Source organism: Gambusia affinis, linkage group LG12 (genome assembly GCF_019740435.1).
Source record: "Gambusia affinis linkage group LG12, SWU_Gaff_1.0, whole genome shotgun sequence".
Taxonomy (NCBI): domain Eukaryota; kingdom Metazoa; phylum Chordata; class Actinopteri; order Cyprinodontiformes; family Poeciliidae; genus Gambusia; species Gambusia affinis.
Genome location: NC_057879.1, coordinates 19,316,951 through 19,335,264, shown reverse-complemented (window position 1 = coordinate 19,335,264; position 18,314 = coordinate 19,316,951). Strand labels below are relative to the sequence as shown.

The window sequence follows — 18,314 nt, the reverse complement described above, 5'->3', positions numbered from 1 at the left end:
TTTCACAGCTTCCTAATTTTTAAAAATAATCTTGGAGTGAGGAGGAAAACCATCTAAATGCTTGCTAATGAAGTAAACATGAGCACAGAGTTGTAGGTCTTAAGTCTTCATAAAGGTAATAACCCTTTGTTTCAGTCAGAATTTTGATAGTTATTCTTTTCTGAGCATCACAGGGTATTCATATTGAATAAATGGAAAAAATAAAATAAAATGGGCCTAAAAATACACAGTATCTTCTCAACAGCACTGCAATATTGTAAGCAGAAAAAATGTCAGGCATAGGAAAATGATTCTTTTGTCATTACAGACTTGTTTTTGACATAGAAAATGTTATGAAACAACTGCTTTGATGTATAACTGTGTTCATTACATTGTTTCATTTTGAACCCAAAAATGGGCCTGTTTCGCTTCAGGAAGATGGTTTCCACAAACAACCTTCTGAAGCGTAGCCCATCATTTGACCCAAATCAGATGGTATCCAGCTCGGAAAAAAAACACTTTCCTACTAATCTAATCATTTAGGGGTAAATGGCCTGTGTTTGTATAAATGATGTTTATATGAAGAGATGTTGTGATCAAACAAACTCAAATGTAAAACAACAGATTGCAGCAGATAGCTGTGGCTTTTGGATGATAAGCTGCATAGTAAATATTTAAACTTTATTCCTCTAATGTTAAACACACAGAAAGCTTGTTTAACTGCATGCTTCTACTCCCAAAGCTCTGCTCGAAAACATTTGTTATCAACTCCTGCAACGTTACTGGAAGTGTTTTCAGTTGTGTTGTTGTAAGCTGAGAAGGAATTTCAAGGCGTGTGTAGAAATCTCTTCTTCAGATGTTCAAACAGTCCAGGAAATGACAGACGAGGTTTTTCCGTAAGACATAGAAATACCTCAGGATGTCAAACCTCTATGAAGGATTTCTTTTTTCACTTGCTGCAGCATCAAATATCAAATTAAAAACTGAAACAACCTCAGAAAATATTTCAACAACAGCAACCCAGGAAGACAAATAAGCTGTACTCAGATTGAGAGGTGCATGCATGTGTGTCTGGCTAACAGGAGTACATGTGTGCACCATCAAGGAGACCTGGTGTATTTACTCATGCTGATTATAATTAAAATGAGCAGTTAATTACCAGAATGTAACCCTCTTCTAAAAAAAACAGCCTGTTCTTGTTAGAGAATCTGAAGTAGAAAAATTTCACCTTGTGCATACTTTAAACTGTGTGGGTTGAGTGGGAAGCAAATGTTTCCAGTGAATGTCTGGAGAAATATCTCTTGACTAATACCATGTAAATGTAATGGCATCAGTTCATTAAATGGTGTTTCAGCAAAGACAGGAAAACAAAGGCTATGCAGATTAAGAATTATGGTTTGTCCATTACTTTAGACTCAAATCAAAACGTGCTATGATTTGAATATAACTATCCCTTCATGCTTAGCAGGTTAGCATGCTATTGGTATTACTGTGATCTGATAAATAATGCAGCATAATGGAGAACCAGTCTTTCTCATAGATGTCTAAATTGACACAAGCTCTACCAGAGAAAGAAAACAATTAAAAGGTATTTTAGCAAGAACCCAACTATTTGCTTTGATTTTGTTTTTATGGTTTTAGTAATAAAACACTGTGTTTCAATAAGAAGGACATAAAAAAAACCTTAAGATCACCTAAACTTTCCCACCACTGGTACCAAAACAATAACAAAACAAGATTTTGATTTTTTTTTCTTAGCTTATTATTTATTTTACAAAAAAACTGAGAGGGGAAAACATTCCCAATCTAAGTTACAAAAATAAACACGTAGTTTCTTTTAAGTAAGGGCTCCCAGTGAGAAAGTAAGTTTCTCACCACTATCAATTCAAAAATCCAACATAACTCCACTGCATTGAAAATAAGCTCATACATGCAATATAAAATTATTTATTTGTACTTCTGGCAGTTTGCCTTTCATATTTATTCCACACAGAGATTATAGAAGTACTTCGGTCAGTAAACACTGTCATGTAGTTATCGAATACATAAATTGTGAAGTTATACACTGAGGTTGCTATTAGTGGTTAGCTTGTCGCTGAGCACAAAAATTATGGTGTTTGATTTGAACAGCATAATTTAATCTCGGCTCAGATTTTAGAGCTGAGAATAAAGTCCCAACTCATTTGAGAGTGTTTTTATTTGTGTCTGTTAGTAAGTGTTTTATTGTTGTTTCTCTAATTGGAACCTCAAAAGGTCTGACATTCATGTACAAAAAGACCACAGTGCCATCATATCCCTCAAAACAACAACAATCTTTGTTGTTTTGACTGTTTCAAAACAAGTAGCCACTACTTGCTCTTTGCTCACCGTTTTCCACTTCAGTTCAATATTTGAATTCTCAAATGTTCTCTTTTGACTTCTCTTAAGAAGTTACTTTTTGTCCAATTGTGCCTAACGAAGTACTCCTTCTTGGCTGTGGTTTAGGTGTCAGCCTTTAGGCTGACACCTAAAGACAATGAATGGCTCTTGAACCACAGCTGGAGAACCATTGGATTCACTCAAACTGAAAATGAGTTTGTCTCTTGGGTTGCACTATGAGAGTTAAACGACATATCCATCTCTTCACCATCTGCTGGAGTCTCTTGTGTCATCCGGCTCCTCTTCCTTCTCTTTTGTCCAAACTTCTTAGCGACTTTCGCCATATGCTGCCTGAAGGAGGACCCCATGAAGGCGTAAAGCAATGGGTTGATGCAGCAGTGAATGAGAGCCAGGCTTTCTGCCACCTGGGTTGCCTGATCCAGTACCTTGCTTGTCTGGCAATGGGTTACAAAAATGTACACTGAATCTACGGCACGGTGCAGTTTTAGCACATTGTATGGCAGCTGAGTGACAACAAATACCCCCACTACTATTAGGAGAACACGCAGGGCTCTCCACTTCTTGCCTCGGCTCTCGATGGGAAGGTTTCTCAGCGCTCGGCCGACAGACCAGTAGCAGATCACCATGACCAGGAGAGGAAGAAGGAATCCCAGCAACACCTCGGCCACCTCCAGCACAGCTTTACCACTTCGAGCCATAGATGAAGGGTAGATGGCTACGCAGATATTCCTATTGGATGTCCACACCACTTTCGAGAAGATTAAATCAGGCAGACCGAGCAGGAAGGCCGTTCCCCAGACAGCTGAGCACCACTTCCAGCAATGCCTCCTGTTGAAAATCTGCTGCAGCCTGCCTCTGTCATGTCCACCCTGCACTCTGAGAACCGCCAGGTAGCGGTCCAGGCTGATGCAGGCCAACAGCAGCATGCAGCACGTGAAGTTCAACGTGTAGCAGGCTGACACAATCCTACAGACGGCGTCCCCCAACTCCCAGCCCCTGGCGGCGTCAGCGGCCCAGAAAGGCAGCGTGAAGAGTAGCAGCAAGTCGGCCACAGCCAAGTGGCTCAGGAAAGAGTCCGTCATGGTCTTCAGCCGTTTGTGGTAGGCGTAGACGGCCAGGACCAGAATGTTTCCCGTCAGTCCCGCAACTAAACACACACTGTACACGATGGGGAGGAAGAAGGCTGCGAAGGACCGGATATCGCCCTTCTCGCACAAGGCGGGGTAATCCTCATAGCTGTAGTTGAAGCTGGTGTTTTCGTGATAGTAGTAGTCGACCTCATGTGAGACATCCATGATTCCTATGAAAAATGTGAGAGTACATTTTGAATTATTCTTAATATTGAAGCAATCAGTTTGTTGCAACATGATTTCTTTAATATGGTTAAAATTATGTTGGTCAATGAAAAACAAACATCAATCTGTAGCATTAACATTTTAGCTCTTGTAGCAAATCAGCTACTTCATACACCCATAACTCTATAAGTCGTACCGGTTCCCAAACATCAAATCTGTCCCATTATTCACCAGTTAAAATAATTTTATCTGACGAATAATTTCCATTATTTTAACAAGGCTCCTTGCATGTGCAACGGAGAGTTGTTGCAGAGAAAAAGAATAATATACATGCCTTTTAAGGGACTTTATTGCAATTTTTTCACTCCAAAAGGCAATTTTGCAACTTTTAGATTCACTACAAAGTTTAGCAGATAATATAAAAATATATTTCTGTATTTACATATAGGTATTTTTTTTTATACAAAAGTTTAATATTTAATTGTTTTCATTCTAGTGATTAATAGCTGTTTCACATTTAGAAACTTAACATGATGAACATTCAGTATTGAACCCTATGAGAACTTCTGTAATGTTTTGATTAAAAGAAAATATGATGCTTAATTTTCAACCCTCTTGATTTCATGTAAACAGGACATTATGAACAACATGTTCCATTTTAATAAATGTGTTATTTGGAGAAAGATGCTTTACTTTGGCTACAAGAAGATTTAAATGACTAATTATTCTCACTGATAAAAGCTAGGCTGAGCTTTCACCTTCGTTTAAAGATCAAACATCTTTTAAAATATTTTTTTAAAGAATTTTTGAGAGCCTCAGTGATGAAACAATTAAAATATGGCAATTTCCCTGTGATGAAGAAGAAAAACAACAAAAATTGTCCTGTGGGGAAAAGCCTATGACGCAGGTCGCTAGCTCATCAGGACTGATTGTGTTAAAGCTTTGCCACATGTTCCAGATGTGACTTAATTTTATAAAATTCTGCTGGTGTTGATTCAGGCCAGTTTGGATTTGGAACTGGAGTTACCATCAGGATTTGGACAAGATAATTTACATGTTGTGATGTGACTTTGGGGGAGGAGGGTCTGCTTCAGTTTAAAATATGCCAATTGAGCCAAAGTACTTTGAACGTATTTACAACTTACCCAGGGAAAAAACTGAAAGACAAAATTGTCTTGGCAGAAATTGTAAAAAGCATTACAGTTTTATTCAAGGACCTCATTTTCTCCATGACCCATTAAAACCAGATACAGCATGTTTGGATCATCAACTTATTACGTTATTTTAACCTTGTCTTAACCTTCAAACACTTCATCTTAATGTTTTTTTATGTAAATGTTGAGGAAAATGGTGACTACATTCTGGAAATTCAATAAAAATCACAAATGGTCTTTGCAATGTTCTCATCAGAAATGAAACACTCAAAACAAAGATGTGATTTTCATTTTTTTCTAAAACACAAAACTTTTTAACTGCAATTTGAATAGTTTTATAAATTTAAATAGATTTTTCCTTTTTAACCCCTTGAAAATTAACAACATGCTCACTCAATTCTTATCCTGACACCATCAGCTTGAAAAAACTACCGTAAGTCTAAATGCTTCGCTCTGTGCTAACTTTTCTCTCAAATAGAATAAAAAATATTTTTTTAAATGCTTGTCATTGTTCAAACTAAGCAAACATTTTTATTTCATCTTTTTTTCTGAGGGACACAAAAGAAACAGCGCCACCTATAATTAGAACATGCAGTGGATGTGGATTAAGCATATCGCTTCTGGTGCTGCAACGTGACTGAGTTGCATAAACGCTCCCAGTTAAAACACAACTGTAAAAACATAGGAAACAACTGTCCAAAGGAGATACCAGCTGGGTTTAAGGAAAATAAATACCAAAAGGATTTAGGGACCTTGATAAGAGCTGTGTTTAAGATCTGCAGCTGGGGTTTCAGAAATATCCATGAAAAAAATAAGAAAATGAAGAGAGGAAACCTCTTTCCCAGTCATCTTGGAATGCATGGACAGGCGGAATATTTAAACATTTAGAAACTGTCAAACATCGGAGATAATTTAGTGGCATTACTTCAGACGTTACAGATAACAACTCTTTTGTCAGAGTTGAATATGTAGTAATATGAATGCACACAATGAACTTCCTCTGGTTCAGTTAAAACTTGTCAAAGAATTAAAACTGAGATCTGCCAAATCTGTTGGCAGGATTGTGTCAACGTCTGTTTATCCTGTCCAGACCTGAATATTTCCACCCTTTTCTTTTTTTTTTTTTTTTTACGTTTATATGTTTATAGGCTCATCTGCTTCCCTGCTGAAAGATGAGCAAAGTCCTGAAAAGATGATAACATTTCCACAAGTAGAGACTGAAAACAAAATACCCAAGATTCTTTGGCTCCAATCTCGATTTATTCAAGATGTGGTGCATTTAATCAAATTTTTTCTCTCTTTTTATTTGGCAAAATTTTCAATCAGCAGAAAACCTGGTTTACCGGGAAAGTCAGAGGTTATTGAAACATGGGTTATTTTGTAGAAAGATATTCATATCATTTGCATATGTTCTAATATGGAACATTTTTTTATAACACAGTGTTATTGAAATGTTGCCCTTCCTGTACAGTGTTTTATTCTTTATTTTGTTTGTATATATATATTATATTTTATGTTTAAAATATTTGCTCACTTTGCTGCTGTTGCACAGAATTATGAAAATTATTCATCCACAGTGTTTTAAATTATGCTACGTCTGTTAAATGACAATACTAAATTTGTATTTCATTCAGTAAACTTTTCTCTGCCTGTGTCATGACTCATGTTTAGCTTGAAGATTTCCTTATTTAAAAATCTTGAGAGCAGCTGTTGATATTCTGTACCATCTCCTGTTGCCAATAAGGCAGCATTTCATATTCTATACTGGTTAATAGGTTTCTATGCAGGCGAAGTGAAGTCTTGCATTTAAAATATCCTGGCATTTCAACCACCTCGTGATGCCATTGTAAGGATAGAAGAGAAACAAGCCCAATGGTTTTGATTGGAAATCCTGACCAACTTTTAAATGCTAAAGCGCTTTGTTTGCAATCATTTATTGAAAATAACTGTTAACATTTTGTCCAGTGTGAGGTTATGCTACTGTAGTTGAAAGTTAATTTATATTAATGCGTTTCTTCCATCTTTGTTAGGGGTGCGTACAAATATGACAGGCAGAGTCGATCTTAACATGAGTTTGGAAAGGAAAACACAAAACATTAGTGATCGAGCTGCTGCTGAGAAACCGCAGCTGTTGATGATTAAAAGGAAGAGGAGATTTGAGAGGCCAGAAAACACCAGAAGCATTAAGCAAGAGCATAAACAAATAAAACTATTTTGTCTTTTTAGGTGCAGAAAAATTGAATGGATGGAGTTGATGGTTGACACATGCAAAACACTGAGTAGGAGCTGGCATGGTGTGAGGTGTTGCAGTGCATGGGGATTATTTGGCGCTCCAGGCAGGACCTAAACTGCATGATAACCACAACATCCTGTTGCAAATTAGCATCCTAACTGGTTTGGGCTCAGCAGAAATAAAGACACTATTCAACCTAACAATGAATGCAAAGATGTTTCAAATCCAGTGAGGCATGTTTATCAAGAAATCAAAAGATGAATGGCTGCGATGTTTTACCTTAGCTGAGATGTACCAAAAACAATTCATCAGAACTTCAAATTACTACACAATGAAGCTTCCAGAAAGAATAAATAGTCTGCAAATCTGTCAAAGATGACCTGGAGGATATGAGTCAGTTTTTGAAGTTGTGTGTTGGAAATGCCACAAACTGGCAAAACAACTTTGATAGAAGCCAAATGGTGACAGTGAGATTCCTGAGCCAGAGCATCTGCAAAAAAACAGCAGCATTAATGTTCAAGGCACATCAATGCAGAGAGTTTATTTGTTCATTTGAAAGGCTTAAAAGATGACAGCGCTCTGACAAACACTTCAGCACTGAAATGAATGGCTAACCTGACAGCCTTAAAAAACATGCAGCTTCTGGTAGAAATGTATAGGATGTAATCATCAGAAATCTTTTTTTTAAATACTCGTAAAAAGCTATTTAAATGGTTCCTTAACATGGAGATTAAATGAGACATGATACGCAACAGGGCAAACACAAGGAGGAAAAATCCCTGAATCACTGAACTCATGACCACGTGACACTGACAACGTATGAAGTGATTTTCATGACAGTGTTTCAGCAAAGTCAGATGTTCTGCTTCACCACAAAAATTTGTGGTAATGCACAAATTCTGTCACCATTTGGTACCACAAGAAAACTCATTTCATTTAAAAAATAAGGAAGAACTCATAGTGACGACTTGTTCCCAAAAACGATCTTTGTGATTTTTATAGTGCCTTGCAAAATTAGCGACAGCTACATTTAGGACTTAATTTACTAAATAAATACTAAACTGTGACAGACACTCCTCAGAGTAAAAGGACTAATGAATTGTCAGCAATGAACCATTTTTATAATAATGTTTCAGAGTCATGCTATAGTTAATAATGATCTTCAGAGTTTTTTCATAAACATATATATTTTCTCTGATAAAATTTTACTTTAACGACAAAAGGTCATATGACGTAAAGATAAAACCATCTCATTTAATAATAGAAATGGAAAATTAAACTTCACAAAACACGTTTCTCACAGACTTCATAACTGAAATGAATTCAGAACTAAAAAGATGAACGATTAGCTATTTTAATCCACACATATTAATTTATAAGATACTCACTGTGTTTGGATTTAGCTGTAGGTTTTCTGCTTTTCACACGTCTGCTCTCTGTGCTCTGCAGAACTGGGTCGCCTTGATTCGGTATATGGTGCAGCACATGTGGGCGGAGACTGGAAAAAGCTCCCCCAGCCAGAACTTCTCACAAACATGACACAATATTTACAAGCACTCATTAAAAAGTGCCTCATTAAAAATGTTTTTTATTAGACACAAACCTCATCTATTAGCAAGTACCTATGTCGAAAGTTAAACTTACCCAGATATTTTTTTTAATGCCAGGTGTTAACATTTCAAAACCGTTGAACAAATATTAACAGAAAGCAGACAGATTCAGTGCATGAAAGTTCAAACTCCAAAACACACATCTGTGTGTCAGATGTTACCCCTGTAAACTTTCAACAAACAGAAACACCGTTTTAGTGTTATTACCTGGTCATCGTCCCCACTGTGCAGGACAGATCTACTGTACAGTGGAGAAACATTTGGAAGCTGTTTTCAGATGATGATACATCGAGCTTGAAAATAACACAGCAATTTAAAGAAAATCATTCACAGATTGTTGAACACAGTGGTGGTAGTGTGATGGCCTGGGGCTGCTCTGGTTCTTAAGCTCACAAAATGAATGGAATGTGCAGCAGAACAGACATCCAAAACACACAACCAAGAACATAATAGGATGTTAAAGAAAGGATAGTTTTAAAGGGGCCTAGTCAAAGTCCAGATTTAAACCTGACTGAGGTGTTTCAGCATGACCTTAGACTGGATGGTCCTGGAAAAACCTCTTGAGTGGCTCATTTCGAAAAAGAAGAGTGGGACAAAATGTATCCACAGATGTGAAAGACTCATTTGCCAGTTATCAATCTGATAGTTAACAAAAATAATAGCTGGCAATTACAGCAATTAGATCGGACAACAACCAGGTAATGGGTTTTGGTGGCAATGTTTTTTTTTTTTAACATAGCACGGGTTTAAATATAAGACTGAATTTTGTATTTACTCAGGTTATCTTTTGATATTATGGCCTGACACATTTAAGTGAAACAAAGATACAACAAATCTGTCAAAGAGGAAACTCTTCACAAACTCTTATCTGGCTACAAGTTAAAATTGAATTGAAATTAGGACTTTGGCGATAAACTGGGGCCAAAAACTTTGGTCAAAAAACGTTTTGTTTGAAACCGAAAAAGAAAAAGATGTAAAGCTGAAGAATAATTTTTGAAACTGAAAGAAATCTTCTGAAACTGAAAAACAGATTAAAAACTACTTTTCAGATTGAAGGTTTTCTTTTAGTTTCAATCTTTTTTGTGGTTGAAAACTTTTTTTTCTTTTTAATAAACTTTATGACCCCCACTTAGCTCCATACAGGTCCATCTGTCCTTCAGTCTGGTAACAGTGAAGGTCTATGACACAGTTTTAACTTTTTTGTTTTTCACTGAATAAATAACATAAAAAAAGGAATTCAAACTATTCTTTACCCACATGTTTTAGGTTACAGCTCAAAACAACATTGTATGTGCCATAGATTTGATTTCTTTCTGTTTTCAATAGAAAGTGGAAAAATGTTCACCAGATGTGGAATAGAATACTGTTTTCCTCTTATATGTCTGAACATAGACCTGCCATCACCTCTAGATGAGACTTTCTCAAACTGGTCCGGGAGCGCCTCTAGTGATCAGCGAGGTACTGCATGTAAACGACTGTTCATTCGCCGTGACATGAGCTCAAAGTGCGATGCTACAGCCAGCTTACCAAAGGATTGTGTTTAAAAATCGTAATGGAAACTGGCTTAAAACTGGATAACTAAAAAAATAAAATAAAAAAGCTGCAGATACCGGTGGAAGGAATACAACTCCAGGACTACAATATGATCAGAGGAATCAAAATTATAGTTGCTGAGTGTTGATCACTAGTGATTGGATTCTTTATAGCAACGGTGTCAAACTCATTTTCATTTTGGGCCAAATCAAGATCGTGAATGCTCTTAAAGGGCCGGTTGTGCCAGAATGTGTTGATAAAACCTGTTCACAAACTGCTTAAATATCAATGAATTATTAAAATTAAATAATATTATTGAACCTGCGACAGACTGGCGACCTGTCCAGGGTGAACCCCGCCTTTCGCCCGGAACGTAGCTGGAGATAGGCACCAGCAACCCTCGCAACCCCATTAGAGACAAGGGTGAACAGAAAATGGATGGATGGAATATTATTGAACATCTTTTCAGTCCTTCCAGGATTTTGTGATTCTTTTTGCTATAAAAATCAAAGTGGAAATAATTGCGATATTTGCGCTTATATATGACGGTAAATGTGACTTTTTATTACTCATTGTATGGCTCATGGACTACAATCTGATATCAATTAAAGCAGAGGCAGCTGTATAGTACAAGTAAGAAAGTTTTGACAATTTCTGAGATAAATCTGCAATGAACTCCCAACTGATTGATGTAATTTGGCAGTAAACAGATAAAAACTGCATTGATTTGATTGATAACATAATACTTAAGCACACTTAATGTTTAGTCTCGACTCTAGAGGGCCGCATAAAACCTGTGGCGGGCTGGATTTGGCCCACGGGCCTTGAGTTTGACATCTGTGCTTTATAGGGTTAGCGATAGGAATCCCTGCAGTTAGTTAATTTTATTTAATGGTTTGTTTCTGTTAAAGCAACTCAGTTCTATTCTTCTTCAATTGTGTTTCTAAGTCACAAATAGTCTTAAATATTATTATAGCACTTACCACTTAGTAGTAAAGAACAACTTCTTTTTTTTAAATTTCCATATGTGCATCATTTGAAAGTTTAGACACTTTCAAAATCTGTAAATAACTCAAAATGCCCAAGCCGATCTGTTTATGGCTTTGTTATATACCAAACAGCACCACTCTTGTCATTAGGATGAACAAAGAAAACAATATGTGAGTTAAGAGACTAATATTTTCATTTCAGTTTGCATTATATATTAATTTCAAATCAGGTGGTCCGTGACTGTTTGTTAAATGGGTTAAATGATCCTTGGCCTGAAAAAGTTTGAGAAACACTGCTCCGGATTAATGTATTCAGATACAAATATAGTTACAAAGTACATATTTTTTATCATCACAATGTAAACAGAATAGCAGAAGTCATTAATGATAAGTCAAGTAAGTGTCACCCCAGAAACATATTAGCAGCTTTGTTGCCCAGGCAACAATGAAAACACTCAATCAGATGACGGATCACATGGAGAGATGACTAAGGGACAGAAGACAAAAGCTGCACCATCATCTGTTTATCTGTGAGGTCTGTGACTAAACCTGTGAGGTTTGTTACTGCATTTTCAACAAAAAACAATAAATGGCATAAGCATTACAACACAGAAGAACAGTGCAAATATCAAGGCATGATGTCCCAATTGTTAACGTTTAATGACTCAGTACACCCATTGCTTTCTTAATATTTCCTACAACATGTGTTATATTCTTTCCCCTTATCCATATGGCCCCATCATCTGCATGTAGTGCAGATCTTATACATTTATCAGTATCAGATATCACTTTTGAGTCTTGAGATTTTTGATTTTGGAATTTGAGTTTTAGGACAAATAGTCACTACAATATGTTTTAAAAGTGTTGTAACTAACAGATTGTATATTTACCTTCTACCCTTACAATTTTAGATTCCTAATTCCAGTTAATTGATGATTGGTAGCTATCTTAATTTATTTTTATGTAAGTGTCTTTGTTGCATTCAGAAAAACAAATAAAAATAAAGTAATTGTTTACATTTTGAGTTTAAAACCAACTTTTGCAGTAATTACTGAGATGTTTTAACCCTTTGAAAAAGGAAGAGAAATAATTATGTTTCATAAATACAACTTGTGTGGTAACAACCTTTCTGAGGATTTGGAAAAGTAAATATTTTCAAGTGAGACATCTTTTTCAAACTTAATGCATATAGCAAACATTAAGAAAATGGGGGTATACTGACACAAATAGTTGAAATATAAGCTTTATTTGATGTGCACAAAAGCTTAGACAAAACAGCTTATTCAAGAAGCAGAAGTCTTAACGGGAAGCTTCGAGGTATTTATTCATGACTTCCTTTGCACATAATGCAACACAGGAGTAATGCTGTAATTCTTTGCTATAAAACACTGTCTAAAATGCATGTTTTAAATGCAGTTAATCTGACAGATTATGCAGAAAAGAAACTTGCAACATGTGCAAAGATAATTCGTATAAAATTAACAATTTTCAGAAAAGGTGAGAAATCGTCTCCATCTGCCAGCTTCTTATAGCTCTTCCTTTTCTTTCCATATGAGAAGCAGAAAGTGGGGGAGACTGTGAATAAGAAAGAGGACATAGAATATTTCAAGTAGCAATCTACAAATGCATCATCCAGTTATTTGTCATTATTATGTTGTTTTTTTCATTTGGCTTACTCACACCACTGATTCTTCCAGTGTCCACTTGGCTTTAAGTTGTCATAATAGAACTGAAGGCACCAGTGCTGCAACAAAAAACAGAAGAAATGTATGGCTCATTTTAAAACATATTTTATATATACAGTCTTTCCATGTGAAGTTCAAATTAACTTAAAAACATTGGATGTTGGTGTCCGAAAAATTGATTACTTGTATGAAGGAGGTTTGGGTGTTGGTGCTTGCACCTTCTGTAACACAAAAAAAGGAAGAAGTTTACAGAACTGTAGAAGTTGACTGATTGCACAAACCCCCCCCAAAACATTATTAGATAAAATACACAAATAAATGTTTGTATACCAGTTTCTCAGACACAACTCAAAACCATAAAAAAATGAGTTTGGCCTCACCACACGTCTGCGTGAACATTTACCGCCACTCCTCAAACACGGGCTTCCTCCACGAGGTTTAGCTTTTTTCACCACCTGTAAAAATGCAGGAAATGAATTGAAAAGAAAACATTATTTTAAAAAGTGTTTTCCAAAAATGGGATTTATTACCGGAGGATCCTGCAGAGTCTCCGTCTCCATCTGCGTCTCTGTAGCTGTGATGAGCAGGAAAACCTGCAGGCACAACAGAGCCAACAGCAAACGTTTGTCCATAATGGATGATCTGAGGAGTCTGAATCAGCTACAAGACGTGTATGTCTTTATATCCTCCCCAGCAACAGATTTCATTTGCATTTTAAGTAAACCAGGAAACTATTAAACTGGGTGTGTGCTCATAAAGAAATTTGTAGAAGTTATTTTGATATACCCTACATAACCGTAACATTTACTTTATCTATGTTTATCTTCATCTCCTTCCTTTGCTTTCCCTCCTTAGTTATTTCCTGTCCAAAGCAACAAAAATAAACTGCTGAATTATACAAGAATGTTGCTTTTTGCACACATGCTGCTCATTTATACAGATGCAGGTCAATAAGTTGTGTATCAGTAATTCAACAAAAAAGCTGAACGTTGTATATCAAGTATTTTCATTAGATGCAGAGAGAAGTGTTTGCTTGCCATTCTCCTGCTGACCCAGGATAAGTCATAAAAGGTCACTGAAAAGAACCAGACTATTCAACAAGTGCTGCATCTGAGAAAATTAATGGAAAATTCATAGAAAGGACAGGAAAATTTGAGATGTTTGTGAAGCAACGTTCATGGAAGACTTTGGGAATAATTTGTAAATTAATTTCTCAGAATGTGAAGGAAGAATGAAGATAAATGGTTTTTGCTAAGTTTCCTTTGTTAATGATAATTTGGATGTGAAATGTTGGTCAACTTTAATTTTTGCACTCATTCACACAAGGGAGGTACAACCAAGTTCTCAATTTATAAAAAGCCAATATTTCATAATTAAAAGTGCTTTTGTAAATAATTGGTGTAAATATAGATCTTGAAGTGTATAAACATTTTATATAACACCGGATTTTTTTCTCTCGTTTTGTGGTTGCTTTCAGTTTTTGTGACTCTTTCCCATCTGTTCCTCTTTTAGGGCACAAGATGGCAGTATTGCTCAGGTCTATAATCTTTCAGATTCCAACCTGAAAAAAAAATATAAACAGGTGATCCTCATTATTAGTTGATTATGCAGGTTCTAGTAATCTTTTAAACAGGAGATTAGAATATATAAACATTGTGATGACATGCAATTGCTTAGTATATTTTGTTTACCAAAAAAAAAAGATGGCTGCAATCGAATCATCCACAGCTGTAAGTTTGTCAGCGGTCATAAACATTTGGCTTTTCAAAATAAAATTTAAAAAAATTATCTGAAAGGACGACAATTAGGCATAATCATTGGGTCAAACTGCAAGTTCAAATGATACCATAATCAGCTAAACTGATGAGGATTAAATTATTCACGTAAGTCTTAAGATAGCCATAGGAGGATTCATAAAAGTAAACAGAAAAAGTTCATTTAGGTGTTGAATTGAGTATCAATCTCAACATATCAATAAACAAAATGTTTATTGATATTAACCAGAATACATAAGCTGATAAATTAATCTTCCATAAACCAGTAGTGTGTAATTAAATATGAGCGATGAACAGGAAGAAACTGAAAACTGAACAGGAAGAGCAGCACAGATCACCTGAATAACATTCAAGGCTTTAAACCCTCCTTGCTAACTATTTCCATAAGAGAGACAAAGGAACTTAAAACTGCTTCTTTTTTAGATGCAGTATTTGGCCACTAGAGGGCAGTGTGTTACATGACTGAAAAGAATGTTTCCTAATAAACTGGTTTATTTGGCCAAAGGTGATATTTTTACAAAAATATACCTAGGTAGATCATAAATATCAAACATGTTCACTAATTGGTGTATAAACCAAAGCTGCTGCCTGAAAGTTGACAATGGATTTTCAATCAGTGGGCAGCAAAAGCATATTCTTACCAAATGGTGCCATCTAAATCCTGCTTTTACTTTGCAAAGTTTCCTTCTTTGCATGTCTGCATGAAGATGAAATCCTTAATTCAACTGTAAAAATATAATTGCAACAAAAAATCTTAATAGGGAGATTTGTAATCATATAATACTAGGACCACTTCAGCTGAGAGGCTGCGATAAGCAGAAAGTTAAGCATTAGGATGGATCAAGTGTTTGTCCATGATTGAAGCTTTTGATACACAGATGTGTGAAGAATCTCTGAATGTGGATAACTGGAATAGGGGAGGCAACTTAAGAACTGTCTTCCTCCTTGAAAATAAACATCCAATGAACTCATGCAACACACCTTGTAGAGGGTTTAGACGGTTTTGCATAAAAACTGCAGTGCCATTGTTGGCAGAGGAAGCAGATGCATGATAAATCCCTTCATACATATGACAGCTTTGGATTCTTTGCCCTTTTGATGTGGCTTTCAAATTTAAAAGTTCAGTTGCTGTAAGGTCCTTAAAAGTCTTTCAGTAACAGAATGCAGTAAATTAAAAGGTCATGTTCTATTTAAACCAGAATTTATATCATATTTTGTAACTTAGTACGTTTTTGTCGTACACACCAATGTGTGATATAATCACATATGTCACATATGTCACCTGTAGAGGCAATACTGACAAAACCCCCAACTAATTAAAGTTAGACAGAGAAGTATTGGAAACCATGAAAAATCTATGGTGTAGGGTTTACTTTCCAATTTGATGTGTTAAATTTTTAAACAAACATACTGTAGAAGAAGAAGAGTCTATAATAAAAAGGACCACACAAGGAAACAACATTTACAGACATATTCAGTAAATGAGAAAATTATTGGAAACACTGTTTATTTCAGAAACTCAATTGAGAAAGTGAAACATGTTAATTCGATTAATTACATACAAGCTAATATTGAAATCTGTTATTTCTATTATTTATGACGATTTTCTGCTTGCATCGAATTAAAACACAACATTTAAGATCATTTGCTGATGAGAGGAAGTTTTAAATTGGACTTTATCGCATCCATTTTCTGGACTGTGATCTTCTGTCCTTTGGGTCAGATAGCCACATACTGAACATCCTCCCCTTTCTTTTGTTCACTGAAACAGAAAAGAGAGAGTTTCTCAGTAAGATAAATTCAAAAATTTGGCTCTAGGAACATAATGTCAAAATCTAAAAATATTTACATTATTTTGTCACAGCTCATGAAGATTTGGGTGGTGGATTCTGTAATTTCGACAGAAACAAAGAGAGGAAACTGATTTAGTTTTATTCTCTCTACAATAACATGAAATGTGCCTGCAGAGACCTAAACCGCAGTTTGCTCCTTTCATCCTTTATTTGTTTGCAGCACAAACATTGATTTCAGAAACTTTTATCCTTTCTATTGAATGATTTCATGTCAATTTACCGTTAATATCAGGACCTCGATCAACTGCAAAAGAAAGAAGTCAGAGGGTAAGAAAATATCTGTTCATATCAGTGTCCTTAAAAACACAGCCTAGAGAATAGATTGACATGGATTATTCTCTTGCTCTCTCCAAGCCACATACCGAACATCCTCCCCTATATTTGGCGCACCAAGGTGCTTGACGTTTGGCTCTTTGTCTTCCCTTTACCAGATGAGAAAAAAAAGAAAAAGGATGACCTCTTCAGGAAGAATAAAATGAAAAACCTTTCTTTTCCTGACCAAACAGTGTTTTACTCTTACTGAGCTTCAACTTATGACAGACAATCTCCAACATTAACACATTACTGCTGCGCATGCTTAAATGTTCTTACCACGTCCAAAGCCTCCTGCTTTTGTTCGTCCTTGGTCACCAGAGCAGCTGCATCTGCAGAGCTGAAGGCAGTGATGAGCAGGAATATCTGAAGACTGAACAGGAGCAGCACAGATTTATTCATGGTGAAGTAAAGAGTCTGATGAAGCTGACGAACATTCAAGGCTTTTTATCCTCACTGGCAGCGCTATAGCTCCACCCATTGAAGCGGGGACGCCAAAACAATAAGTTGTTTACGGTGAAATTGTGTTTTCTTCCCTCACTTTTTAATCATGGGTCAATGCCACTCAATGGATCATTGAGAAGATTACAAATAGAGCTGTAATCATTACCACTTTCAGATGGAAATTATGTTTAAAAAAAAGAGCTAATAGAGAACAGTATTGACTGTAGAAGATGACCTTGAAGAAATGTTAGCTGTAGGAACTGAGTCTGCATTAACTTTTGAACAACAGAAAGAACTATTAATGTTGCAGCATCAACAGTCTTTAGAACTTGAAGAAAGAGTTAGAAAATAGAAACTTGAAAGGTAGAGATTAAATTATGCCTGTGAAGCCGAGCTAAAGCAGCTGCAGAGAGGCATAGTTCAGGGCATTAAAGACAAGACCTGGTTATGGAGGGTATTCAGGTCAGGCTGTAGATTACCAGATTTAAGGAAACATTTTAAAGACTGCTAATTTTCTGAGAGACACTTTGCAGGGACTGGCTTTACAGATCCAGCTAGATCTACAATTATATTCAATAAATTGAACATTTACGAAGAAATCATTTATTTCAGGAACTCAGTTTACAAGTCAAACGCATTACCGGTAGCCTATATAGATTCATTCAACACAGACCAATGTTTTAAAGCTTATATTTCTGTTATTGATGATGATTTTATTCCTACAACTGATAAAAACAAGACACTCAAGATCAGAATATTACTTCAGACCAACAAATAAACATCCTCAATGCACAATACTGCTCTCTTATACCCACAGAAACAGATCTAAACAGGCAAAACATCTGGGGAAGAGCAAGCAATAAAAAGAAAGAAATACTGGGGGCGGTGAAGGAATGATTTTGATTTAAATTTTGGCAGAGATGAAGTGACGGGATGTGTTTCCACAAATTTACGATTCTTGGTAATAATCCTCAAGACCAGGTACTCTTTTCTTCTTCTTCTTCTTCTTTTACGCAGGCATGTTGAAGCAAGGATACAATTGTGGAAGAGTTTGCCAAGGTACCATGTCTGAA

At 36.0% G+C, this 18,314-nt stretch overlaps 1 protein-coding gene across 1 annotated transcript; it reads right to left on the bottom strand.

The window, feature by feature from the left end:
* Positions 1 to 42: 42 nt before the first annotated feature.
* ackr4a (atypical chemokine receptor 4a) lies at positions 43 to 9,223 on the bottom strand. The gene is made up of 3 exons (XM_044134658.1): positions 9,163 to 9,223; positions 8,429 to 8,563; positions 43 to 3,658 (listed from the first exon to the last, which is right to left on the bottom strand). The coding sequence occupies exons 1-3, from the start codon at positions 9,221 to 9,223 to the stop codon at positions 2,538 to 2,540; spliced, it is 1,317 nt and encodes a 438-aa protein (XP_043990593.1). The 3' UTR covers positions 43 to 2,537.
* Positions 9,224 to 18,314: the final 9,091 nt, after the last annotated feature.